This window comes from Crinia signifera, chromosome 2, assembly GCF_055691185.1.
Source record: "Crinia signifera chromosome 2, ASM5569118v1, whole genome shotgun sequence".
Classification (NCBI taxonomy): domain Eukaryota; kingdom Metazoa; phylum Chordata; class Amphibia; order Anura; family Myobatrachidae; genus Crinia; species Crinia signifera.
Window position 1 is genome coordinate 325,307,913 of NC_139218.1, and position 27,411 is coordinate 325,335,323.

Below are 27,411 nucleotides of genomic sequence, written 5' to 3' on the forward strand. Positions count from 1 at the left end.
AGAAATGTGCGGTGTCCATAAGGCAAGTATTGCTTTGCGGAAACCACTCGGTCCTGCGGTAGGCGAACGGAACGCCTAATGACTACAAGCATTAACAGCTGAACCCAATACAATCGACTCCTTTACTCATTACTCACTAATGGCACGCTTGTCAGTGCTTTAATTGAAACCATTGCTGCTTCAATTGATGTAAGGGTTAATGTGTGCAATGGATGTGTTAGGCATGGTTGTAAGGATATATTGCCATGTAATTGATTCCAATTACAAAAAGTTTTTTTATGAGGATAGGTAATTGAATAAGTGGGTCATGTGATGTATTGCAGAATAGACATAATAGTGGGTAGTTTTGCGTAAATACTCCGCTTCCGTGCGGACGCCCCGCTTGCCATCCATTCGGATGCGGTATCACCGTGCATACTCTGTAATACCGTGCAGAATCTGAGTGTGTCCACCGCACACGCATGGTTTGTATGTCGTCCGTAAACACGCCCTGTTCTTACAGAGTGATTCCGTCCGAATGCGGAGGACACGTGGGCGTTTCTACGGACGATGGCCGCACGCTGCCGCACAGCGTGGCGTGCGGACCGCACCGTAAGAATTCGGGAATATCCGCACCGATCAGAATAAGGGCCATAATTTTGATTTTAATTAATTTTAGCGATTTCTATTATTAAAGTTCAATATTACCTGAATTTCTCCTGCCCATAAGCCCAACAAAACCGTCATAGGAATCGTCATCATAGTATCTCTTCAGAAGGGTTGCTGGAAGTTTGTAGATATCTGAAGTTTTCTGTTTTGGAACACAAAAACACAAATCCATATTGACTTACATAGGTGAGCTAATCATTTATTTCTTGCCGAAGATCTTTGTTCTGTTGAGTACAGTAATTGTTATTTTACAAAGATATGTTTTTTCCATTTTAAATATGAATTTTATTTGTAAAATTTCCAATTCCTTAGGATGCCTTTTGTAGTTCACGTACACAGATGGCAAGTCTTTTGCACATGCTTCCTTAAGTTATGGATCTTTGCAATGTCATCTTATTCTGAATCAGATGCAATTTAGCCGGATCTATCTTTTGATGAAATGGGGTATTTCCGTACATTAAGTGGGTAGTGACAATATGATTGCGTGTATCAACCCTGGCTGGGAGTGTCATGGGTGTGTATCAATACCTTCATTCTTTTCTGAGTTGCACATATCTTTTGAACCTAGCAAAATTAAATGCTAATGATGACAGTTGCAGCGGCTGGCATAAAATCAATCGGTGGCACAAGAAACTCTGCATGATATGATTGGCTACTTTGATTAGCATGAGGTACAACGTGAGACTACAGAGTCTGCCCACCACTACAGCTACTTTGTATGCAGCTCAGAATAAGTCTCTTTGGGCAGATACAATTAAGTCCAGGGTTTACCATGCAGCTAATTGAATGCGTTGCCTGAATTATTTAGTTGCGGGAACCCACGAGCTAAGCCCCAGTGGAGGGATTTGTCCTAGGAAGCTCTGGAGCTGTAAGGAAACATCTGCAATGAAATTCATTCAGCATTTAACATGTGGGGAAACCCAAAGATTACATCTCCTCGACTCACAGTACATTGTTACTGTTTCTATGTAAATCCCCATCTCCTTATCTAAGATATATTTATGAAATGACAGCGTATTATAACTGATTATTTAGTCAATGATTATATACACGTTTAAGTCACAATAAAATCATTTTAAGTATATGTGGCATATGGTATCAGTTGCTTTAGTAATTGTTTCGGTTATGTATATGCACAGTATATGAAAAGTTACTTATAACTTAGCATGCAGGTTAAGATGTTACAATTTTATAAGTGAGAATTTACAAAACAATAAATATATGAAAATTAACATTTCAGTTCTTGTACAAATTATAATTTTGTGTGGACTTTTCCATTAACATATATCCTTGCAGAAAAGAAAAGTATTTATGTAAAGTGTTACAAAAGGCCCATACACACTAGGTGATTTACAGCTGAAAATTGCTCATTTTGGCCATTTTTAACAATTTACAGCTGAAAATCTTCTGTATCATCACTAGAGAGGTCCCCTATTGGCTGGTTATACCAGCACATCTAGCGATGATGGATGATTTTTCATACATCATAGTTGTGTGTGTGTACGGCAGCCCGGTGGACCACAACTCTCCCTCCCTCTGCTCCACACAATGTCCAGTCACACAGCCTGGCTGACTGCTCCCTCCCCGTGCTCTGCTTTGTCAGTCTGCATGGAGCAGGGGAGAAGAAACATCACGTCCCCTCCGCCTGCCCGCAACAGTAGCTCCACTAATAATAAAAAAATATAAAAACACAAAGTGAGTAGCCACTGCCAACACTGAAAGGACTTTGGCTGTCCACAATCTATACATTGCTAGCACAGGCCCCCAATGTTTACTAATAAAATATGAGGCAATAGCGTATGGCCAGCAATGTATACGCTACCACTGCCACTGCCCACCGGTGTATACTATGTTATGGCGGTAACATATACATTGCTGGCGCAGATGAATGGATTTCTTCCTACGTGCACGGCTGCAAATTATATTGTAGCTGTGCACATGGGCGGGATTTTGCCTGTGCGTGGCTTTGTTTACCTAATCTCTGGTCTCCGAATATACGCAGCCCTGCGATCAGTTCTGAATCAGGCCAGAAATGCACTGAAATAAAATGGCCCCTGCTCCCACCCTTGGGATTCAAATAGCCTTATGTAAAGTCTTTCGCCTCCTGAAAATCTCTTGCTCTTTTGGGAAAATAGCTCAGTGTGTATGCACCACTTTGGTGAAAGATATATCTTTTAGAGATTTTGAAATGAAAATCTCCTAGTGCAGTAGTACTCAAACTGTGGGTCCTGACCCCAAAGTGGGTCGCGACCATCTCTGCATAGGGTCGCTATTCCATGTTGCCGACCATCAGGCTGATTACTTCTCTAGTCTCTCAGCCAGTGATAAAAGGAGTTTGAAAAATCAGTTGAATTGTCTGTTACTTCAGACTCCTTGCATCACTTTGTGCCTCGACAATACTGCCATGCATGTGCGGTCTGCTGACTACACATGTGTGGTGACTGTTCCGGCTTCACTGCGTGCGCCCACCTGCTCCCGGATTCAGAATGCTTGACCAGCTCCACCGCCCACCCTCCAGACCGCACCGCACATGTAAGTAAATATGCGGGGCAGCCGGGGCGGGTTTTCTATTATTAGGGAAGCCAATCCCGGTAATCCCAGGATTGGATATTTTTCATTCCCAAATTCCGGGATTTAAAAAAAAACGGCCTGGGATTGGCATCCCTATTCAACGCACACCATTCACTGCTTCCGCGTACACACTGGGCGGCTTTCAAGCTGAAAGCCTTGAAACCACTTTTCTTACAGACCTTCACAACAGCATCTAATGTATTTTATTATAAAACTATACACTTACATAGCAGCATACTGTATGTCAAACAGTTATTTGTGTGAATTAGCAAATGAATCAATATAACATAGCAAGTCCCATTTACTGTAAATGTGGACTGTGTATACATATATTTTTATTCTCTTAAAAAGTATTACTTTGTATTTATCTACAGTGAATCTATTTTGCCTCTTACTATTTCTGTGTGCATCGTTTTACACGTGTTACAAGCAGTATCTTACTCTGTATACTATTATTATTTATAATAAAGGGCAACTGTCCATGATTCATCACTGTTACAGCTGCTGTGCATGAGGCGAAACTGAGTAATCTTGGGCACAATTACAAGAAAACATTCACTGAGTGCAATAAACAACATTATACTGTACGTGCATCTTATAGTGGCTAGACAGGGATGCTCCGCAATCTTGCAATCATTTAGTAACCACTGTACTAGAGACCCCAGGACAAGCATTGTCTTTTTGGCCATTGTGGTGACCGTCAAAACCTACTGTACATGTAATGCAATTATTTACTGAGAGCTCCCATCCTTGCCCCCCCCCCCCCCCATAGAAGAGGCACTCTGGCGTGCAGTGAGAAGCTGACCCCCGTGTTTGACCTCGTGTTTTAGGTGGCGGCAGTGACCCGGCGAAGGACGGTGACCCGATGGCTACCCGCCTGGAGATGGGTGGCCAGCAGGATCCCGGCCAGCAATCCAGCTCCAGCCCCACCTATATCTCGCAGTTTAATTCTATTTATCACGTATTTTGGGGTACTTATGTAATATCTGGGCTCCCGTTTTTTTAATGAGACCGCGTCCCCTCGCCACGCTTCGGGCACGGTGGCTCGCTGCGCTCGCCACACTATATAAAATCAGCACCATGCGTAGTTGGATAGTAGGGGTATGAAAAAATGGGGTGCATTTAACATGGGAGCCCAGATAATACATAAGTACCTTTTTTGGTGTTACACTATTCTGCTTATTATGTTCTTCTGAGACATTCCTGCTTTTACGATTATTCGTTGGAGCCTCTCTTAGATCTTAAATACCTTTAAGGCTACCAGTCCTACAAAGATTTCACAGGTACTGAGACTCTCACCCCTACTTATTCAATGCCAAACAGGCGAGCAATGCCTATTGCTCTCTGTCATAGCCCACCCTCAGTATTCAACCCAACTCTCTGCACTCACCGTTTCAGCGGGCTCACTGCATTGACGACGATCCTCGCCGGAACATAAAATAGGGCGAGCGGCCGGGGCGGGGGTTAAACGGCGAGAATGGCTCACCGAAAAAAAGCCATCCTCACAATAAAATCCCCTCGCCGGCCACATTAAATATACCCCATAATAATGCATCATCCGGGATAATATAACCTATAGCTTTTAATTCATTCCTCCTTGTCTTATGTGCATTAAAAACTCCCGTCTCTCACATCCAGCGGCTGCACATTATATTGCAATGGCGCATGAATCCACAACAGAGGAACTGTTTTTATGATACTTTTTCCTGCTTCATACAGTATATGACCCCCACAGAGTTCACATAATAGGCAGCATCCAGCCTGGGTGCATAACTAAGCCTGACTTTTAAAGTACTTTGGTTCAAAGCTAGTCTAAGAAAATTGTCAGGAAAATTTCTCCCCATTATATCTAAATAGCATAAACAGAAAATAAATTACTTCACAAGAACAATTTAAATATGTTTTAAGAAGACAGAGATAGGGAAACTGGGTGAATCATATCTCACTCTCTTGTTTTACCAGATACAGGGAAAATAATAAAAATAAGCCCAATAAATGTAGTGTGATGTATCAGTGCCGCTCAGGGGCGTAACTAGAACTCTGTGGGCCCCATAGCAAAATCTTGATTAGGGCCCCCCCACACACACACATAAGATGTCAAAGAGGGGGGCACGTAAGTGCAGGTCAGAGAGGGGGTGCAGGTAAGTGTAGGTCAGAGAGGGGTGCAGGTAAGTGCAGGCTGTCACTTGTGGGGAGGGGTCGGCAGGCATGTGCAGTTCAGGGGGGGGGGGGCAGGGTGACACCTGTGGGGGTGGGTTGGCAGAGATGTGCAGGTGGCAAAGAAGGGAGAAAGGGGGTTGGCAGGCACATGCTGGTGGTGAGGGCAATACATGTAATGCACAGGAATGGGTGGGGTATCACTGGTAAAAAATGTATAACGCAGTCGCCTACTGCGCCTCCTATCTATGAACCTACAGGAAGTTAGTTAAAGTGTCAGCACCCCGCCACACTTTTTTGGGGAGGTAAAACAAAATATTCAAAAGGGTGCAGAGTGGTCCCAAGTGGCTGGGCCCCATAGCAGTTTAATCCCCTGCACCCGCCACTGCTACCGCTGTTTCACAATTGACAAATCTAGAAGAAGTGAACTGTTTTAAGTTTTTAATCAAAGGAACTCTATGTTAACTTATACTTATTACTTTCCCAATGTATTCTTTCACTTATTGGTACCCTATGATAGATCATATATAAGAACATATTAATTCACTTATTGCAACTTTGAATAATTGTTATTGTGAAGTGTGGAGGCGACAGTTAGTGGCAGTACCACTTTTCTCTATATCTGACACGGAAGTGGCAGAACGGAGATGGTTTGTCTTATGGGCGTGTTATTGTACTCCATATTGTAGGTGTGACACTGTAAGTGGTTACTTACGGAGACACAACTGCTCCCATACCATAGGGCTAGTGCAAGAGAACTTGCCATAGAGTTAGTGTAAGTTTCAATGGTGCAATTGATGGTGCACGTAATGATGCACTAATCAATATTTCAGCATATAAGGACACTGACCACAGGCATCTCAGTCATTGCACATTTGTTCACATGTACATTATGTGCACCAGGAAAGAGCTTTTGCAGCATTTGCATATAATCCTATTTCTTATTTCTTCTCTTTGGCATTTCCGCATCAGGGAGCTATATGTATCCTGTATGTAGTAGTTATCGCAGCTCCTAATTCCAATTAAATAATGCAGGTTACTGTTGTCCCAGGTTTTGGGGAGAGTCCACTGCTACCAATGGTAAACTGACCTTATTGAGGAGGGCAATGGCAGAGACAAAGGTTTATGCAGGGCATAAAGAGGTCATGCAGAGGTGGGGGGACTCATTTCTCTATGCCACCTAATTACACCCACTCTTCTTCCCCCATTAGGCAGAGACAGGACAGTGGTAGGGTTTTTGGCATCTCCTTGCAAACTACAATGTTATTCTGGGAAAATGACTGTGCAGGGCCAATGTGGAGGTTAAAATGTTCCACCTCACCAATAGAGGTGGTGGAACTCAGTTCCTCCCCATTCCCCGTTACTTTAACCCCTGGGTTTATGTATGGCAAACTGAATATATGAGAACATTTGCAACACTGAGGGCGAAATGTAATAGGGTGCGATTTTTAGACATGTGCGATTTTTGGTCAAAAACGGCCGAAATCGCACATTTTCCGAAAATCGCACATTTAATAGGTTAAAAATCGCGGTAAAAAAATCACACTTTTTTACCGCGAAATCGCACTTTTAGAAGTGCGATTTTTAGTCACATTTCAAATCGCATCCAGATGTTTTCCCATTATAAAGTATACAACTCGCAAATGTAATAGGGTGAGATTTTTGGTAAATGTTACCAAAAATCGCAAAAAAAATAGACCAGGTTCTGACAGGCGAATTTGACAGAACCATGCACAGATCATTGAGATCTGTGCATGGTCCTGTTAATAAAAATGTGTAAAAGTGTTTTTATAAAAAAAAAACGGCGTGGGGTCCCCCCTCCTAAGCATAACCAGCCCCGGGCTCATTGAGCCGGACCTGGTTCCAAAAATACGGGGGACAAAAAGCATAGGGGTCCCCCGTATTTCTGAAACCAGCCCCAGACTCTTGGACCGGTCCTGGTTCCAAAAATACGGGGGACAAAAAATCTGGGGGTCCCCCGTATTTTGAAACCAGCACCGGGCTCCAACAGCCCGCGGTGTCATGCCACAGCCGGGGGACACTTTTTATACAAGGTCCCCCGGCCAAAACATGAGCACCGTGGCTGGTCAGCCTTGGACGGGGTACCTGGAGGAGTGGGGACCCCCCCAATAAAGGGGTCCCCCCCCCAGGCTTCACCCGTCCAGGGCTGAAGCCCGGGGCTGTCACCGGCGTCCGTGGCCAGTGGACGCCGGCCTGATAGGGTTAAATCGATCATGCGTTACATTGCTTTATACCGGAGAACTACAAGTGCCAGCAGACCTCCCCCGCATGCTGGGACTTGGAGAACCACAAGTCCCAGCATGCGGGGCATTAATGGGCCCACTGGGACTTGTAGTCCACCTGTAAAAAGAATGTTTATAAAAAACACACACACAGAGAAGTAAAAGTTTATTACACACACACACACCTCACTTTTACACCAGCGTTACTTACCATTCCTGGATCCAGCGCTGGTCTGGCTGCTTCACAGCCGGCTCCCCCCGAACTGACAGGCAGCGGGGAGAACCGGCTTTCCAGTTGCCTCTAACAGCTTCTGTAGCGCTGTTCCAGCGCTACAGAGGCTGAGAGCGCGATTGGCCGATACGTCTCCATGGAGACGCATAGCTCAGCCAATCAGGACTGAGCTATGCGTCTCCATGGAGACGTATCGGCCAATCGCGCTCTCAGCCCCTGTAGCGCTGGAACAGCGCTACAGAAGCTGTTAGAGGCAACGGAGAAAGCCGGTTCTCCCCGCTGCCTGTCAGTTCGGGGGGAGCCGGCTGTGAAGCAGCCAGACCAGCGCTGGATCCAGGAATGGTAAGTAACGCTGGTGTAAAAGTGAGGTGTGTGTGTGTAATAAACTTTTACTTCTCTGTGTGTGTGTTTTTTATAAACATTCTTTTTACAGGTGGACTACAAGTCCCAGTGGGCCCATTAATGCCCCGCATGCTGGGACTTGTGGTTCTCCAAGTCCCAGCACGCGGGGGAGGTCTGCTGGCACTTGTAGTTCTCCGGTATAAAGCAATGTAACGTATGATCGATTTAACCCTATCAGGCCGGCGTCCACTGGCCACGGACGCCGGTGACAGCCCCGGGCTTCAGCCCTGGACGGGTGAAGCCTGGGGGGGGGGGACCCCTTTATTGGGGGGGTCCCCACTCCTCCAGGTACCCCGTCCAAGGCTGACCAGCCACGGTGCTCATGTTTTGGCCGGGGGACCTTGTATAAAAAGTGTCCCCCGGCTGTGGCATGACACCGCGGGCTGTTGGAGCCCGGTGCTGGTTTCAAAATACGGGGGACCCCCAGATTTTTTGTCCCCCGTATTTTTGGAACCAGGACCGGCTCAATGAGCCCGGGGCTGGTTATGCTTAGGAGGGGGGACCCCACGCCGTTTTTTTTTAAACTTTTTTTTTTTTGCACAAAATCGCATTTATGAAAATGCGCACATTTTCATGACTGAAAATGCGCACATTTTCATGACTAAAAATCGCCCGAAATCGCGGCAAATTGCATTTTTTGCCGCTAATTCGCATCTCATTACATATGCGAATTCGCGGCAAAAAACGCGATTTTTAAAGGTGCGATTTCTGGCGAGTTTGGAACTCGTCCAAAAATCACACCCTATTACATTTCGCCCTGAGACACAGGGCAGAATCCATCACATGCATATACATGTCTATTTGTGAAAAATGGAGCTAAAAAAAGCACAAATATCAGGTTTGGCAGGTGGGGACTGATCATTTTCAGATGCATTCAAATTTATTTAACATTTTACAACTTTATATTTTGCACCTTTCGGATGTACTGCATTTTCACATGTAGGGGGAAATTTACTAAAGGAAATTTGTAAAAAATAGGTGTATTTGTATCCAGAAATACTTATTTTTGACATTTACTATCCCAAAAATACGGCAAATTCGTATTTTGGGATAGTAAATGCCAAAAATAAGTGTATTTCTGGATACAAATACTATTTTTTACAAATTTCCTTTAGTAAATTTCCCCCGTAATGTGCTTAATATAAACATGTATGTTTTATAGATGGAGCTTTCCTTAACTAACCTTCTCTGATGAGCCATGGCTCACCATGGTTTATTATACTCTATTGTTCTCAGCTGTAATACAATACATAGAACAATACATAAAGGGATTAGCAGAGGATTAAAGTCCGACAGCTCTTGCTCACTTAATCCTATTAAAGGGACAGATGAGGATGGCTCCATCTGTATACAGTATGTACTGGAAATGGCTGTGAATTCCATATTAAATGTGGTGACTTTATTACCTTTCCTCCTAATACCCCAATAATATGAATAGATGACATTAAAAACACTGTGGAAAACTTGGTGGGTGGCAAGAGCATCATTTTGAACTTCGCCACCCAAGTCGCTCCTATTCTGTCCTGGTAGATGAACTGGGGCTGAATCAGACCTGATCACTGCTGAGCGAATGTACAGCAGCGAACAAACACGTATATGCCGCAACGCTGTAGTGAAATCCCACCATGAGAATTATTGTGCACGCTGTGCGAATGGATGTGTACGGCTAGCGAAGAACTCGCAGCCCAGTGCAAATGTTCCAATCCCGTTGCAAGCCACTCATCATCTAATGATTTTTCCACTGGGCACCAGTCATTGCAAACTAGGAGTAGCCAGGGACTTACTCTGCAGCTGCAATAAATTCAGGCAGAGGCGGATTTTCCCCAAGTCAACCTAAGGGCCTTCCTAGGGCCCAGCAGGTCCAAAGGGGCCCCAAAAAGATATCCTGGCTATCAAAACCACTCCCAGAGGTTCATTGCGTGGCTACCACTTCATTTCATGACATCACATGGCCACACTCCCAAAGTCCTATTGATGTATTGAGGATAAAAATATTTGGACACACAAAACTTTAAATGTGACACAGGGTATTAAGCCTCCTTCCTAAAGACCTCTAGGGCCTTATTCTGGTTCACTCGCAGAGGCAACTTCCTTCTCAAAGAAGGAATTTGCCTCTGCGAATGAACTAGAATAAGGGCCCAAGAGCCTAATTCAGATTTGTACACAATGCTGATGTTTACGCACAGAAGCATTTATCGGTAGACTGCGCACGCGCCATGGTACTCTATTGATGCCATCTGCAATTAGCAGCAAAAATATAGTGCTATTTTCTTCCATACTGTACATAATTGATCTGCCCCTTAACCCCTTCCCGACATTTGACGTATATATACGTCATGGCCGGGATGTACTTCCCGACACATGACGTATATATACGTCATGACTTTAAACTGTCACCGCGTCTAGGGACGCGGTGACAGAGGGATGATGTCTGCTGTCCCTGACAGCAGACATGTCCCAGCATGCCCGGGGGGGGCAGCGATGCCTCCCCCCCGTCGGCGATCGCTGCGATTGGCTGTTCAATGTGAATAGCCAATCGCAGCGTTTTCCTGTGTTACCGGCGAATCAGACGCTCGGTAACACAGGAATCAATCACCGCCGGGTGTGAGGGGGCGTGAGGGGGTCACCGGTGATGACCACACCTCACCCCACCTCACCCCACCTGCCCCCAAGGCTGTGATTGGTCCGTCGGACCGACGGACCAATCACAGCCATGGCGCGTGATTTAAACTAACGGTGACTGCGCTGCAGATGCCATTCCGGTCTGGAATTGCGTGCAGAGCGGTCACCGTGCCAATCTGTCGTGATATACTGACCTGATCCTTGCCTGATACTTACCTGATCACCGCTGGTAGCGTGCTGCCAGCAGCTGGATGCTTCCTGGATCTTGTGACTTTCTGTGTGCTGCTGCTGCAGTGTCATAGAGTGACAGATAGTGAGAGATAGTGAGAGATAGTGACAGAGAGTGATAGAGAGTGCTATATTTTGTGTCTGCTGCCCCCCCTTTTGTGCTGATCAGTATATCTGTGCTGATCAGCAACTTTTTGGGGGTGCAGGGTTTTTTTTTTTTATATATATACCTGTCAGTTGCACCAAAGGTTGTGCTGCCTGTGCAACTGACTGCTGCCCCCACTGCTGCCCCCCCTCTTGTGCTGATCAGTATAAATTAACTGATCAGCAACTTTTTGGGGGTGCAGGTTTTTTTTTATATATATATATACCCTGTCAGGTTATTATTATTATAATTTTATTTATAAGGCGCCACAAGTGTTTCGCAGCACCCACAGTTGTGTGCCTGCTGCCCCTCACTGCTAATCAGTGTTGCATCACTGCATAACTGATCTGCAGTTTTTTTTTTTTGGAGAGTGCAGTGGGGTTTTGTTTTTACACCCACGTTGCTTTTGTGGGTGTCCTGTGGCCGCTGAGCGCTGATCAGTGACGTACATCACTGAACAGCATTTTTGGCACAGGGTTGATATAATTTTTTTTCTGCAGTTTTTTTAAATTGTTTTTTTTTTTTGGAGAGTGCTGTGGTTTATTTTTTTTAAATTGTTTTTACACCCACGTTGCTTTTGTGGGTGTCCTGTGGCCGCTGAGCGCTGATCAGTGACGTACATCACTGAACAGCATTTTTGGCACAGGGTTGATATAATTTTTTTTCTGCAGTTTTTTTAAATTGTTTTTTTTTTGGAGAGTGCTGTGGTTTATTTTTTTTAAATTGTTTTTACACCCACGTTGCTTTTGTGGGTGTCCTGTGGCCGCTGAGCGCTGATCAGTGACGTACATCACTGAACAGCATTTTTGGCACAGGGTTGATATCATTTTTTTTCTGCAGTTTTTTTAAATTGTTTTTTTTTGGAGAGTGCTGTGGTTTATTTTTTTTAAATTGTTTTTACACCCACGTTGCTTTTGTGGGTGTCCTGTGGCTGCTGAGCGCTGATCAGTGACGTACATCACTGATCAGCATTTTCGGCACAGGGTTGATCTATTTTTTTTTTTTTTATTGGGATCAAATTCCTGTATAAAGTATTTTTTTTTCTGCACTACATACACACTACACACTACATACCCCCCGTGTTGAAATAAAGTTTGTACCCCCCCTACACTATACACGTGTTGAAACATTACACTTACAGAAACACAAAAATAAAAATGGCATCCCAAATGTCATCCCAAATGTCATCCCAGTCATCCAGAAGAATGTATTCAGCGGAGGAGGCATTTGCCATGCTTGTCTCTGACTCTGACACAGCCAGTGATGCAAGCGGGGAATTTGAAGGATTCGTCTTAACCTCATCTTCCTCCTCTAGTGATGAGGGACCCCCTCAAAGACGCCCCCGTAGAGCAGCTGAGACCCCCCCCCAAATGATTGATCCCGTATGGACCCCACCACCAGACAATTTTGAGCCCCAGGTTCCTGAGTTTTTGGCCATCCCAGGAATCCAATTTGATTCAACAGGTCTCAGAGAAATTGACTTTTTCAAATTATTTTTCTCTGATGATTTTATAAATTTAATGGTGGACCAAAGTAATTTATATGCCCAGCAGTTTATTGCTCAAAACTCCACGTCATCATTTGCTAGGTGGACCCCTGTAGATGCAGTAGAGATGATGACGTTTTGGGGTCTGGTGTTACATATGGGCATAGTAAAAAAGCCAGAAATTAGGCAATATTGGAGTACAGATGTTCTGTACAGCACCCCACTTTACCGTATGGCCATGGCTCGGACTCGTTTTGAGACAATCCTTAAATTTTTACATTACAACGATAATGCACAGTGCCCACCCAGAGATGATCCCACCTTTGACCGGCTATTCAAAGTCAGGACGGTCATTGATCATTTCAGTGCCAAATTTGCAGAGATGTACATCCCTGAAAAATTTATTTGTATCGACGAGTCCCTTATACATTTTAAAGGAAGGGTTAAATTCCGCCAGTACCTTCCCAGTAAGAGGGCAAGGTATGGCATAAAAATGTATAAACTGTGTGAAAGCACCTCAGGGTACACCCACAGGTTTAGGGTATATGAAGGGAAGGATTCAAGAATTGAACTGCCAGAATGCCCCCCCTCCCTCGTAGGTGTTAGTGGAAAAATTGTCTGGGATTTAGTGCACCCCTTCCTGGATAAAGGTTATCACCTCTATGTGGATAACTTTTACACTAGCATCCCCCTGTTTAAGGCCCTTGGTTCAAGAGGTACAGCAGCTTGCGGTACTGTGCGCAAGAACCAAAGAGGCCTCCCAAAAACGTACATTGCCCAAGTACTGAGAAAGGGTGAAAGCAGGGGAATATGCACCGAAAATATGTTGTTGGTCAAATATAAAGACAAGAGGGATGTCCTTATACTGACAACAATTCACGGAGACAGTACCACCTCCGTCCCTGTACGAGGTACCATTACCCACACCTCAAAACCTATTTGTATCCTTGATTATAATAAGTACATGGGCGGAGTGGATCTTTCAGATCAGGTACTGAAGCCGTACAGTGCCCTGCGGAAAACAAAAATCTGGTACAAGAAGCTGGCCGTGTATATCATCCAGATGGCACTGTATAACGCTTACGTGCTATTCCGTTCTACCAGCCAGAGGGGGACATTTATGCACTTTCAAGAGGAAGTCATAAAGGGCCTAATATTTGGGAACCAGCAGACAGAGGGCCCCAGTACTTCTAGTACTGGCCCCCGTATTGTACCAGGGCAGCATTTTCCTAACGAAATCCCCTCCACTGCAAAAAAGGGCAGGACACAAAAAAGGTGCAAAGTTTGCTATAAAAAGGGAATAAGAAAGGATACTATTTTCCAGTGTGAAACTTGCCCCGACAAACCCGGCCTATGTATAAAGGAGTGTTTTAAAATATACCACACATCTATGGATTATTAGGTTCATCATTTCACCGTGCTTCGGGGGTCTTGCTAATGCCACATAGCACCCACCATTCATTCCACCAGAATCTGAGCTGCAAAATCCAAAAATCACTCCTTCCCTTCTGAGTCCTGCCATGCACCCAACTGGTATTTTTTGGTCACATATGAGGCATTGCCATACTCGGGAGAAATTGGGGCACAGATTTTGGGGTGCTTTTTCTCCTTCATACCTTATGAAAATGAAAAATTTTGAGCCAGAACTGCATTTTTGTGTAAAAAAATGTAATTTTTCATTTGCACAGCCCAGTTGTATCAAAATTGGTGAAACCCCTGGGGGTTTGAAATGTACACTATACCCCTAGATGAATTCCCTGAGGGGTGTAGTTTGCAAAATGGGGTCACTTGTGGGGGGCTTCCACTGTATTGGTGCTTTGGGGGTCTTGCTAATGCGACATAGCACCCACCAACATTCCACCAGAATCTGTGCTGCAAAATCCAAATATCACTCCTTCCCTTCTGAGTCCTGCCATTTTTTGGTCACACATGAGGCATTGCCGTACTCGGGAGAAATTGGGGCACAGATTTTGGGGTGCTTTGTCTCCTTCATCCCTTGTGAAAATGAAAAATTTTGAGCCAGAACTGCATTTTTGTGTAAAAAATTTAATTTTTCATTTTCACTGCCCAGTTGTACCACAATTGGTGAAACCCCTGGGGGTTTGAAATGTACACTATACCCCTAGTTGAATTCCCTGAGGGGTGTAGTTTGCAAAATGGGGTCACTTGTGGGGGGGGGTTCCACTGTATTGGTGCTTCGGGGGTCTTGCTAATGCGACATAGCACCCACCAACATTCCACCAGAATCTGTGCTGCAAAATCCAAATATCACTCCTTCCCTTCTGAGTCCTGCCATGCACCCAAATGGTATTTTTTGGTCACATGTGAGGCATTGCCGTACTCGGGAGAAATTGGGGCACAGATTTTGGGGTGCTTTTTCTCCTTCATTCCTTGTGAAAATGAAAAATTTTGAGCCAGAACTGCATTTTTGTGTAAAAAATTTAATTTTTTATTTTCACTGCCCAGTTGTACCACAATTGGTGAAACCCCTGGGGGTTTGAAATGTACACTATACCCCTAGTTGAATTCCCTGAGGGGTGTAGTTTGCAAAATGGGGTCACTTGTGGGGGGTTCCACTGTATTGGTGCTTCGGGGGTCTTGCTAATGCGACATAGCACCCACCAACATTCCACCAGAATCTGTGCTGCAAAATCCAAATATCACTCCTTCCCTTCTGAGTCCTGCCATGCACCCAAATGGTATTTTTTGGTCACATGTGAGGCATTGCCATACTCGGGAGAAATTGGGGCACAGATTTTGGGGGTGCTTTGTCTCCTTCATTCCTTGTGAAAATGAAAAATGTTGACCCAGAACTGCATTTTTGTGTAAAAAATTGAATTTTTCATTTTCACTGCCCAGTTGTACCACAATTGGTGAAACCCCTGGGGGTTTGAAATGTACACTATACCCCTAGTTGAATTCCCTGAGGGGTGTAGTTTGCAAAATGGGGTCACTTGTGGGGGGGTTCCACTGTATTGGTGCTTCGGGGGTCTTGCTAATGCGACATAGCACCCACCAACATTCCACCAGAATCTGTGCTGCAAAATCCAAATATCACTCCTTCCCTTCTGAGTCCTGCCATGCACCCAAATGGTATTTTTTGGTCACATGTGAGGCAGTGCCGTACTCGGGAGAAATTGGGGCACAGATTTTGGGGTGCTTTTTCTCCTTCATTCCTTGTGAAAATGAAAAATTTTGACCCAGAACTGCATTTTTGTGTAAAAAATTTAATTTTTCATTTTTACTGCCCAGTTGTACCACAATTGGTGAAACCCCTGGGGGTTTGAAATGTACACTATACCCCTAGTTGAATTCCCTGAGGGGTGTAGTTTGCAAAATGGGGTCACTTGTGGGGGGTTCCACTGTATTGGTGCTTCGGGGGTCTTGCTAATGCGACATAGCACCCACCAACATTCCACCAGAATCTGTGCTGCAAAATCTAAATATCACTCCTTCCCTTCTGAGTCCTGCCATGCACCCAAATGGTATTTTTTGGTCACATGTGAGGCATTGCCGTACTCGGGAGAAATTGGGGCACAGATTTTGGGGTGCTTTGTCTCCTTCATTCCTTGTGAAAATGAAAAATGTTGACCCAGAACTGCATTTTTGTGTAAAAAATTTAATTTTTCATTTTCACTGCCCAGTTGTACCACAATTGGTGAAACCCCTGGGGGTTTGAAATGTACACTATACCCCTAGTTGAATTCCCTGAGGGGTGTAGTTTGCAAAATGGGGTCACTTGTGGGGGGGTTCCACTGTATTGGTGCTTTGGGGGTCTTGCTAGAGCGACATAGCACCCACCAACATTCCACCAGAATCTGTGCTGCAAAATCCAAATATCACTCCTTCCCTTCTGAGTCCTGCCATGCACCCAAATGGTATTTTTTGGTCACATGTGAGGCATTGCCGTACTCGGGAGAAATTGGGACACAGATTTTGGGGTGCTTTGTCTCCTTCATTCCTTGTAAAAATGAAAAATTTTGAGCCAGAACTGCATTTTTGTGTAAAAAAATTATTTTTTCATTTTCACTGCCCAGTTGTACCACAATTGGTGAAACCCCTGGGGGTTTGAAATGTACACTATACCCCTAGATGAATTCCCTGAGGGGTGTAGTTTGCAAAATGGGGTCACTTGTGGGGGGGTTCCACTGTATTGGTGCTTCGGGGGTCTTGCTAATGCGACATAGCACCCACCAACATTCCACCAGAATCTGTGCTGCAAAATCCAAATATCACTCCTTCCCTTCTGAGTCCTGCCATGCACCCAAATGGTATTTTTTGGTCACATGTGAGGCATTGCCGTACTCGGGAGAAATTGGGGCACAGATTTTGGGGTGCTTTGTCTCCTTCATTCCTTGTGAAAATGAAAAATTTTGAGCCAGAACTGCATTTTTGTGTAAAAAATGTAATTTTTCATTTTCACAGCCCAGTTGTACCACAATTGGTGAAACCCCTGGGGGTTTGAAATGTACACTATACCCCTAGATGAATTCCCTGAGGGGTGTAGTTTGCAAAATGGGGTCACTTGTGGGGGGGTTCCTAACTTTTAGCATCTTATGGTGCCTAGAAACCTACATGGTGCCTAAAAAATAATCTCATAAAAAGGAGGCTCCAAAATCAAGTAGGTGCTCCTTCTATTATGAAGCCTGTGGTTTGGTCAACGTGCACACTAGGGCCACATATAGGATATTTATGAAAACAAAAGAATTGGGGGAATCAATTTTTAGTCACATTTCTCTAGTAAAATCTACTGTGTTCCTTAGAAAAATGTATTAAAATTGAAAATCTGCAAAAAAAATGAAATTTTGAAATTTCACCTACACTTTGTTTTAATTCCTGTGAAACACCTAAAGGGTTAACAAACTTCCAAAATGCTGTTTTGAATACTGTGAGGGGTGCAGTTTTTGAAATGGCATCATTTATGGGGGTGTCTCACATACAAGTCCCTCAAAGTCACATCAGAACTGAACTGGTCCCTAAAAAAATCAGTGTTTGAAATTTTCTTGAAAATTTGAGAATTTGCTATTCATATTTTAAGCCTCCTAGTGTCCAAAAAAATTAAAAGGAGGTTGAAATAATGATGGAAACATAAAGTATACATATGGTCTATGTTAGTTATTAACTATTTTGAGTGGTATGATTATTTGTCTCACAAGCAGAAAATTTAACATTTTGAAAATTGCTAAATTTTCAATTTTTTTACGACATTTTGGTATTTTTCACAAAAAAACACAGACTGTATCGACCCAAATTTACCACTAACTTGAAGTACAATGTGTCACGAGAAAACAATCTCAAAATCACTGGGATAAGTAAAAGCAAAAAAAAGTTATCCCCACTTAAGTGATACCTGTCAGATTTGAAAAAAAGGGCTCTGTCAGGAAGGCAAAAACAGGCTGCGGCGGGAAGGGGTTAATTCCCTTAGGTTGGTTCCATTGGTAATCTCAGTGGAGTATGATGCTAGTGGAGATACTTGAACATCTGCATGAGACTGAGCCTCTCTGTAAAAAAGAACTCCAATGCCAGCAGCTGTCGCTTTTACTCATGCCAAGCTTGAGGTGGCAAGAGGACATCCAAGGTGAAAAGGGAAAGATAGTCAGGAGCATGGGCCAACACATTTAGTGAAAGATCTGGAGAGGATATGTAAATTTGGGTATCTTCTAATTGGTTTTCCAGAATATTTGGTCTAAGGGCAGAGGAACTAGAACTGAGTCCTGCCACTGCTTGGAGAAGCCAGCTTGCAGGGAGCACAGCTTGCAGGGAGCTGGGATACCACAGATCGAATCTTTCTTACTGATCTGTTCTGCGCTCCAAGCTCCCCGCTGTCCAGACTGACAGGGCAGCAGGCACAATCAGAGTCCGGAAAGCTGCAGCAATTTATCCGTGACTGTCCACCCGCCCCAGCAGCGGCAGCGGCAGCACTGGAAGTGAAAAAGATGCCTCCCGGCTCGGCTGCTCAGTTGACGACTAGTCGAGTCTGACAGACAGTCTGTGAGAGCCGAGCCGAGGATGGTGACATGCAGCGCACTTTGTTGCCTGGGGATTTGAGAATCATCCTGTGGCTGCGCTGTGACTGTGAGCAGCACAGTAGAGTAAACTGCAGTGTAAATTCACAGTAGGTGCCCGGGTCAGCTCTTTCTGCCAGTTCTAGTGCACACCCATTACTGCTGCCCTAAATTGACACCCCCCCCCCCCTGGCTTCTACTGCCATGACAGGGCATGCTGAGATTGACACCACATAGGATTACCACCCTTCCTGGATTACTCCGGACAGTCCGGTAATTAAGCCCGTGTCCAGAGTCCGGGTGGTGTTCCCAGACTATACATTGTCCAGGAACAGAAACCCAGAGTTCCGCCGGGAGAGCTAGCATAACCGGTCCGAAGATGAAGCTCTGTGTCTATTTCAAATCTTGTGCAAGCTGCAGAGCTTACTGTCCAGCAGCCAATGAAGAGTGGCAGTGGTAGCTCCTGATTGGCTGCCGGACCACAATCTGTTGTGATATTTGAAATAGTGCAGGTCTGCTCTGATGGAGCCGGGCTGTGCAACGTCCTCGCCCAGCTACCTGCTGCTGTCACCATCATCGCTCTTAAACTCTCCCTTGGCAATGAGCATGGAAACCCTGGCAAAGCATGCAACCCCTGGCAAAAAGCATGCAAACCCTTGCAAAGAACATGCAACCTCTGGAATTGAGCATGAAACTCCTGGCATCGAGCATGAAACCCCTTGCATCAAGCAAGAAACCTGTACCAACGAACATGTAGGTAAGCATTACTTATGTGGCATATATGTGGCGTAATAAGTACAGATGGGTCTTTTCCCATCTTGGCAGGGGATGGCGCTGGCGTCGCCAGCCGCCATCCCCCGCCAGCGCCATGGCGATCGTGAGAAGGGGACGCGCGCGCACGAGAGGCGCGCGCGTCCCCTTCTGACGACGCTTCCATACGTTTCCCCGGGTCCCCGCCGGCTTGCCGGCGGTAACCCGGGGTCCCCGCCGACTGCCCGCACCCCCCCTAACCCCCCCCCTAACCCTGTCCGTCTCCCTGAGGCGGAGACGGACAGGGTTTCCGTCGCGCTAGCGACGGAGACTGAGACGCGCGTGCGTGTGAGACGCACGCGCGTCTCAGTCTCCTCGCTGGCGTGGCTGCTGGCGGGTCGCCAGCGCAGACGCCATGGCGACCCGCCAGCAAGGATGGGACAAGACCCATCTGTAATAGGCATTACGGTGTTTGGTATAATGTGTAATGGGCATAACGGCGTGTGATGTCATAGGTATTATGGTGTGTGGCATAATGTGAAATGGGCATTATGGCATGTGTTATAATATGTAAAGGGTGTGTGATGTGTAATAGGCATTACGGTGTAAATTTTTGTTGTGCGTCAAAGTAAATATTTTACACTTTCATCCTGGCTCCTAGATTAAAAAAACGGGCATCACGGTGTGTGGCGTATAGTGTAATGGCCATCACGTTGTGTGTGGGGGGGAGGGGGCTCCAGAGACTTTTTTTGTGCTGGGGGGTGCAAAATTTCAAGTTACGCCACTGCCTGTGGTACTCTCATTTTTAAAAGAAGAGAGCAAATGGATCCAGGGAAACAAACACTAAGGTCCTGAGTCGCACACAAATCACATGAACATTGCATAGTGCTCCTGTCTGGCATATTTAAACACAGTCTGTGACATGGCAGGTAGGAGCTGATTGGCTGGCTGTTTATCACTCTCCATTTTCTCACTTTTGAAGCTTAGTGCATCTAGCCCAGGGCCTGGTAAGTAGTATGATAATAACAAGGATAGAACAATGTTCGGTACTCTTTACCTAGAACGGCGCCCACGATTGAAATCGTGGTCATCGCGGGTAAAAATCGCGGTGATCGCGGTAATCGCGGGCATCGCGGGTAAAATTGGATGGTCGCGATGCCCGCGATGACCGCGATCACCGCGATTTTCCCATAGGGAACAATGTTAAAAAAGGCTGATTGACCGCGATTTCACTGTTAAATGGCTCAATTGACCCGATTTGGCCATATTAACCCTGAATTAGGCCCAATTAACCCTTAAATGTCCCCAACAATTTTTAACGCCACCCCACGATCCACGCCAACCCGAAGCGTGGCGAGGGGCGGCGGTACGCGTCCTCCGACCTTTTCATGCCCTACTATCCACGTCGGCGTGGTGTGGGAATATAATAGTGTGGCGAGCGCAGCGAGCCACCGAGCCCGAAGCGTGGCGAGCGCAGCGAGCCCCGCGAGGGGACGCGGATACCTTCACAGGTAGACGCGTCCCCTCGCGGGCTTCACAGGTGTCCGGGTCGCCACGGACACCTGTGAAGCCCGCGAGGGGACGCGTATAACTGTGAAGGTATCCGCGTCCCCTCGCGGGGCTCGCTGCGCTCGCCACGCTTCGGGCTCGGTGGCTCGCTGCGCTCGCCACACTATTATATTCTCACACCACGCCGACGTGGATAGTAGGGCATGAAAAGGTCGTAGGACGCGTACCGCCGCCCCTCGCGGGCTCGCTGCGCTCGCCACGCTTCGGGTTCGCGTGGATCGTGGGGTGGCGTTAAAAATTTTTGGGGACATTTAAGGGTTAATGGGCTCTGTGGCCCATTTAACATTGATTCCTATGGCAAAATCGGGTTGATTGAGCCATTTAACACTAAAATCGGGTCCATCGCGACTTTTAACATTGTTCCCTATGGGAAATCGTGAGCATCGCGTCGCGGGCATCGCGGGTACGTTTATGGCCGGCCGCGACGCGACCGACGCGATTTTTCAGGTTTAACATGGTTTTCAATGGGAAAATCGCGGGCATCGCGTCGGTCGCGTCGCGGGCAGGCATAAATGTACCCGCGATGCCCGCGACGGGCGCCGTTCTAGGTAAAGAGTACCCAATGTTCAAAAGGCTTGAAGAATGTAGAATTTGTTTGAGGAGTGAGCAATCCACAGTGTCAAATGCAGCAGAGATATCCAAGACTACAATTCAGCAATGGCCTTTTGAATTTGTAACGATCAAATCTTTGTTAAGGGCCATAGGCATTGCTATAATGGGTGCAATGTGTGCAGTGCTCATGGGCCCCTTGTCCCAGAGTGGCCACACTGCACCCATGTTTTGTTACACCTTCCTGGGAGTCTGCGATGAAGCTGCCATTGTGCCAAAAAAATCACAGAGAAAATAGACAGAATTTTGTGTTGGAACGCGGTGGGCACCATGTTTCTGGAGACCAGCTGCGCATGCACTGTAGGCTCTGGCATGATGCTACACATGGGCACCCTCCTCTGATAAAATGATAAAATGGTCAGGACAATTGAATGTTGGCAATGACAGCCTGATTGCAGAGAATCAATTAGGTTGTGTGTGGAAAAAAGCAAGTGTAGGCAACTCATTGAAGAAAATTGGACGGGTAAGGAAACAGATACAACAGTAAATGAGAGCGAATCATGGTCAAAATTTAGGGTACTTGTTTCCTAGCACGGCGCCCATCGCATTGCATACCATAATGCATACGATGGTATGCGATGCAATGCAATGCGGTGGCAGCCGATGTTATACAATTTTAAATTGTATACCATCGCATTGTATGCGATATACAATGGTATACGATTTAAAATTGTATAAGCACCCTAATGGGTGTTTTCAATGTTAAATGTGCCCTCTATAAGATATATAATTGTATAAGCACCGTAATGGGTGCTTACAATGTTAAAAGCACCCCCATGCCACCCCCACTATCAACGTCAACCCGAATCGTGGCGAGCGCAGCGACCCCGCGAGGGGCGGCGGTACGCGTCCTCCAACCTTTTCATACCCTCACTATCCACGTCGGCGTGGAGTTGATTTTATATAGTGTGGCGAGCGCAGCGAGCCACCGAGCCCGAAGCGTGGTGAGACCAGCGAGGGGACGCAGAATAAATGTAAAGTAATACGTGGCTGCTCGCCACGCTTCGGGCTCGGTGCCTCGCTGCGCTCCCCACAATATATAAAATCAACTCCACGCCGGCATGGATAGTGGGGGTATAAAACTGTTGAGGGACGCGTACCGCCATGCTCACCATGCTTCGGGTTGGCGTTGATAGGGGGGGTGGCATGGGGGTGCATTTAACATTTGTAAGCACCCATTAGGGTGCTTATACAATTAAACATCGTATAGGGGCTTATAAAATTTAAAATCGTATCGCATTGCATGCGGGCATATGGCATGCGATGCGATGTCATACAACTTAATATCGTGGGCGCCGTGCTAGGAAACAAGTACCAAATTTAGTTTTTGTCAGAATTGTATTAATCACTGTGTGATTGAAAAATGATGCTAAAATAGGGGTAAGGAGAGGAGATAGGGATCAGCAAATCTGTAAAAGGTCAAAAAGGTAGGTAGAAGAGTAGTAAATGATTAGAGAATATTACAAATAATTAATAATTTGTGAGATAAATGAAGAGAATGGACCTGATGGTTCAGGGAAGAAATAGAGAAGACATCTACCAAAGGGAGAAGATGCTTGTTTGATATTATCAATTTTGTCCAAAGGAGGCAGATGAGGCAGGGTCTGATTGGGTGAACCATGTTCCTGCTATTACCAGAAAATGAAGGCTGTTAGAGAGGATGAGGTCATGGATGGAGGTTAGTTTGTTGCACAGAAATCGTACATTCCATACGGCACATGTTAAGGTTTTACAGACTGATGGGAGATAGATAATGTCTTTGATGTCTGCTGGATTTTATGCTGTCGTGAATCATATGTGTATGTATTGACATATGTGAAAGGCCGCAATTTGGCGATATAACACCAGCTATTAGAAGCAGGAGGATATATATATATATATATATATATATATATATATATATATATATATATAAAGAAGATGGTATGATGTGAGAGCTTTTGCATACATGAAGCACATTGCAGATTCACGTGAGAGGCCAGTTTAGATTATTTTATTTATATGATTTATTTTTAAAAAATTTACTTAATATTTTGATTAAATATTTTTTTTTTGATGTGCTGAATCTGGGTGAGTACTTGCCTTATATTTTAAAAATAACTATGTAATATAGAACAGATCTTTGTGAAAAGTAACTTTGTATTATACATAGTGAACAATGCACTTGTTAATTACACTCACTCACCAGGGGCACCAATCTAGAGGTGGCCGCCGCGCATCAGTTTTAACAACTTGTAGTCTAGCAAAGGAAGGCTCCAAAGCAGGAATAGGGGGGTGGGTACAGTGGGCAAGTTAGCCTGGAATCCCACTGATCCTTTAAGCACAGCTGTAATCCAGAGTAGGACTTTACTGTAAACTGGAGAAGGAGGGGGAGGGGCTACTCATGAGACTGCACTGTAGTTAGTACCAGTGATGAGGGGAAAGGAAGAAATTAGATCTGACTATCCAGAAGCCAGCCTCTATGGTAATAGGTGGGTCACTCCCCCAGCCTAGCAGCTGGGGATCTGAGACTTGATATGAGGTGTGATGTGTGGTCATTAGGGTTACCACCTCATCCCAATTCTGGACACATATTAATTACACAGGTACTGTGGCTGGCTGACTTCAAGACTCCATTTCCCCTGGTTTTAATCAGCCACAGAACCTGGGTAATTAATATGTTTCCAGAATTAAAGGGGCGAGGTGGTAACCCTAGTGGTCATACCCCCTTTTCTTGTGCAGTGTTGCTGACTTTTTGGTTGCCAGCTCCAGGAAGTATGGGGTGAGGCCAGCAGATGTGCCACGACAGGTGGCAGAGCTGACCAAAGCAGCATGAGTGTGGGGCGTGGCCACAGGCATTGCACAGTGGGGGGTGGGACCACAATGATTTGATTCACATCATCTGGTCGCAAGTGTGGGGGGGGGTGGGAGGCTGGCACCATTGCGGAGGACTTGTCCACCTTTCTGGGGGGCAGGGAGATGGACCTGATTTTCGAAACCCTCTCAATGATTCCGGGAGGGTAGGCAAGTATGGCTTAAGGCTTGCACACAAGTACCTGATCCGAGTCCCGAATGTTGCTCCTAAACCCCCCAAAGGAGTAATTAAGCTCTGGAAGGCTCTCCCAAAATTATCCCAGCATTTTGGTTGGTTGAAGCTACTGGCTCTTTTCTCCATTACAAAGCCTCCCTAAGTTTGCGGTCGAGTAGTGCAGCACTCCAATGTTATGATGTTGTAATTTAGCTGTGCCATACTAACTACTTTAAAGGTCTCTTCTTTGGAAAAAGTCCAGAGAGGAGACATTGCTGGCCCCTTCAGGGAAGGGAGGGGCAGGGTAAGCTATCACATCATTAGGCCCCACCCCTATTATAGCAAAATGCCTCTATTGGTGGGTTCACAGGGAAGGGGCATGGCTAAATTATGTAATTTTGCAATTTTCAGGATAATCTCATTCTGTCCACTTCACTAGGAAGAGGGTGGGATGCAGATGATCTGTGGGTGCAGGGGATAAAATAGTGAGTCTCCTGCAACTTGTGGGTGAGTAGCTAAGTATAAGTGGTGCATGTCCTTCACTTTACCAGGGACACCCAGACCCTTATATACAGTACAGGGTGCCAGTCTGGCCAACACTGTACATCATTATAGACCACACATCAGCTGCAAGATCAGACCCACTAAACTGCCTGTTTGGTGAGCTAAAGTACAAATTCTGTACAGTAATTAGCTCTCTTGTAATTATTAGAAGCAGTGAAATTTAGTTGTGAGGTGCCAATACCTCTGTGAAACAAAAACAAAGGACATGGGGCAATTCGTTCTTCTATACCAAGACAGACCCATGTTAAGTGAAACAATGGAATCAAATTCATATGAATAAGATAAGTCATTTAAAATGAATTCCTGTGTAACCTATGTTTTTGTATAAATATGAGCACCTATCTTTTTTCACGGACATATCAGGGTTAAAGCAGGGGTAAACCACGTCTCTCACTGATGTAGCTACTGCTCTAATGAATTCAGAGCTTGGCTTGCTAAGCAAACTAATCAATATGGTAATTAAGCCCTGATATTAAACTGCACATTTGGGACCCTAAGTAGCTGGAACAATGAAATGCATTTTCTGTGCACTGTGTCTGAATAGCTGATGAGTTGTATAATAATAGTAAGTCACCCACATAAAGAAAACAACACACATGCAGCAGGTGGCACTCAGTATACCAGCATATGAACTATTATACTGTGAGTGCTGCCTGTTGTATGTTTGCTGGATTATCCATTAAGGAATGCACCTTATCATACCACCCAACATGACCCTCTCCAGGAGGGACAGAACGCTCTATTCCTGGACTTTCCATTTTAATCCATGATTGCCATCATCTGTGGTGAAACGCTTTTCTTATCAATTAACCTGTTTCAAACAGGCGATGGCAATCATTCATTATGTAGTAAGTCCAAAAACATAGCATTGTGTCCCTCCTGGAATGGGTCATGTTGGGAGGTATGCCTTATGGTGTATGCGGGTGTGGTGTAGCACACCGACAGACGGGATTCCACCAGCCCTCGCAATAATGAGAGGTGCTCCATCTGTACATGGTAAATAAAGATGGTTGCATCAGGGGACAGAGAACACTAAAGTAATTTTTGGTGTGGCAGAGATCTAGGGTTAGGTGAATGGAGTAAGTAGTAAAAAAGATATATAATATATACAGTATATCTGCAACCAACATCCCAATCTTGGATCCAGTATCACCCCATTGATTGGCCATTGACTGAAGTTGGGGCTGCAAGGTCAAGGAAGGAAGGCCAGGAAGTCTGTATGTTGACTTGCAGACCTTCTGCTCTCCCCTTGACATGCACCCATTTCTAGAAACACATGGCTATTAGGAGATGATTGGCTGTTACTTTATCTCTGTCCACTTTTTCTCTCTCCAAGGCTTAGTACATAGACCCCTAATTGAGTTGAATAGTATAGTTTTTCTCTAAAAAATTATTAACACAACTGTTGCTTAAGAGCTGTCCTTTGCATTGTGGCCGGTGATGTGCAGTAGATCCCCCCTCCCTCCCTAGACCCTTACCCGGTTGCTGCTGCTCGTCCAGGGCTCTGTCTCCTCCTCCCTGCACCCGGAAGAGGTGCAGGTCACTGGTTCGGGCAGCACAGCAGGAGGCTTCCTGGAACCAGGTGAGGGGGGGGCGGCTTGGATCAGCGGAGGTCGCGCAGGGTGGCGGGGGATACGAAGGGAAGCCCATAGGCTTCTATAGGGTACCACCATCTAGAACTGGCATAACCCCCCGCAGCAAAGCTGCATATTAAAATGCTGTAAAAACCCAGAAAACAGGGTTTTTACAGATTTTTTTGTTTGGTGCATCTCGTCCACTGTCAGAAGGTGAGCAGTTGTTTGTGATTTGATCAATGGTGTCCAATCACATTAGTGGGATTTTATCTTATTGCTTGATTACTACAGTAAGTGCCTTTAAAAAAAACTGATTTTCCAGTCGTATTTTAATATATTTATGACACCTGAAAGTCGCTCTATTCCCCTACTCTGATTATCCATTTGTTTACAAAGGCGATTACCACTGGTGACCATTAGGGGGGAGCTGGCACCCATCAAGAACTGAGGACTTACAAAGTTTATGTGTAAGATAGACTAGACTCTGTGGGGCTACTTACTTCTTCTATACAGATATACTCTGTGTGTGTGTGTGTGTGTGTGTGTGTGTGTGCAGTACTTGGCCTCACCACACCTGGAAATGGGTGGTGAGGCCAAGT

The 27,411-nt window shown here is 45.3% G+C and overlaps 1 protein-coding gene across 1 annotated transcript in view; it reads right to left on the reverse strand.

The window, feature by feature from the left end:
- Positions 1-27,411, reverse strand: part of TAC3 (tachykinin precursor 3) — a 55,647-nt gene that overhangs the window by 11,970 nt on the left and 16,266 nt on the right. The window contains exon 3 of the mRNA XM_083169338.1: positions 688-790. Coding sequence (XP_083025464.1) covers positions 688-790 — 103 coding nt within the window. The remainder of the gene's footprint in view (positions 1-687; positions 791-27,411) is intronic.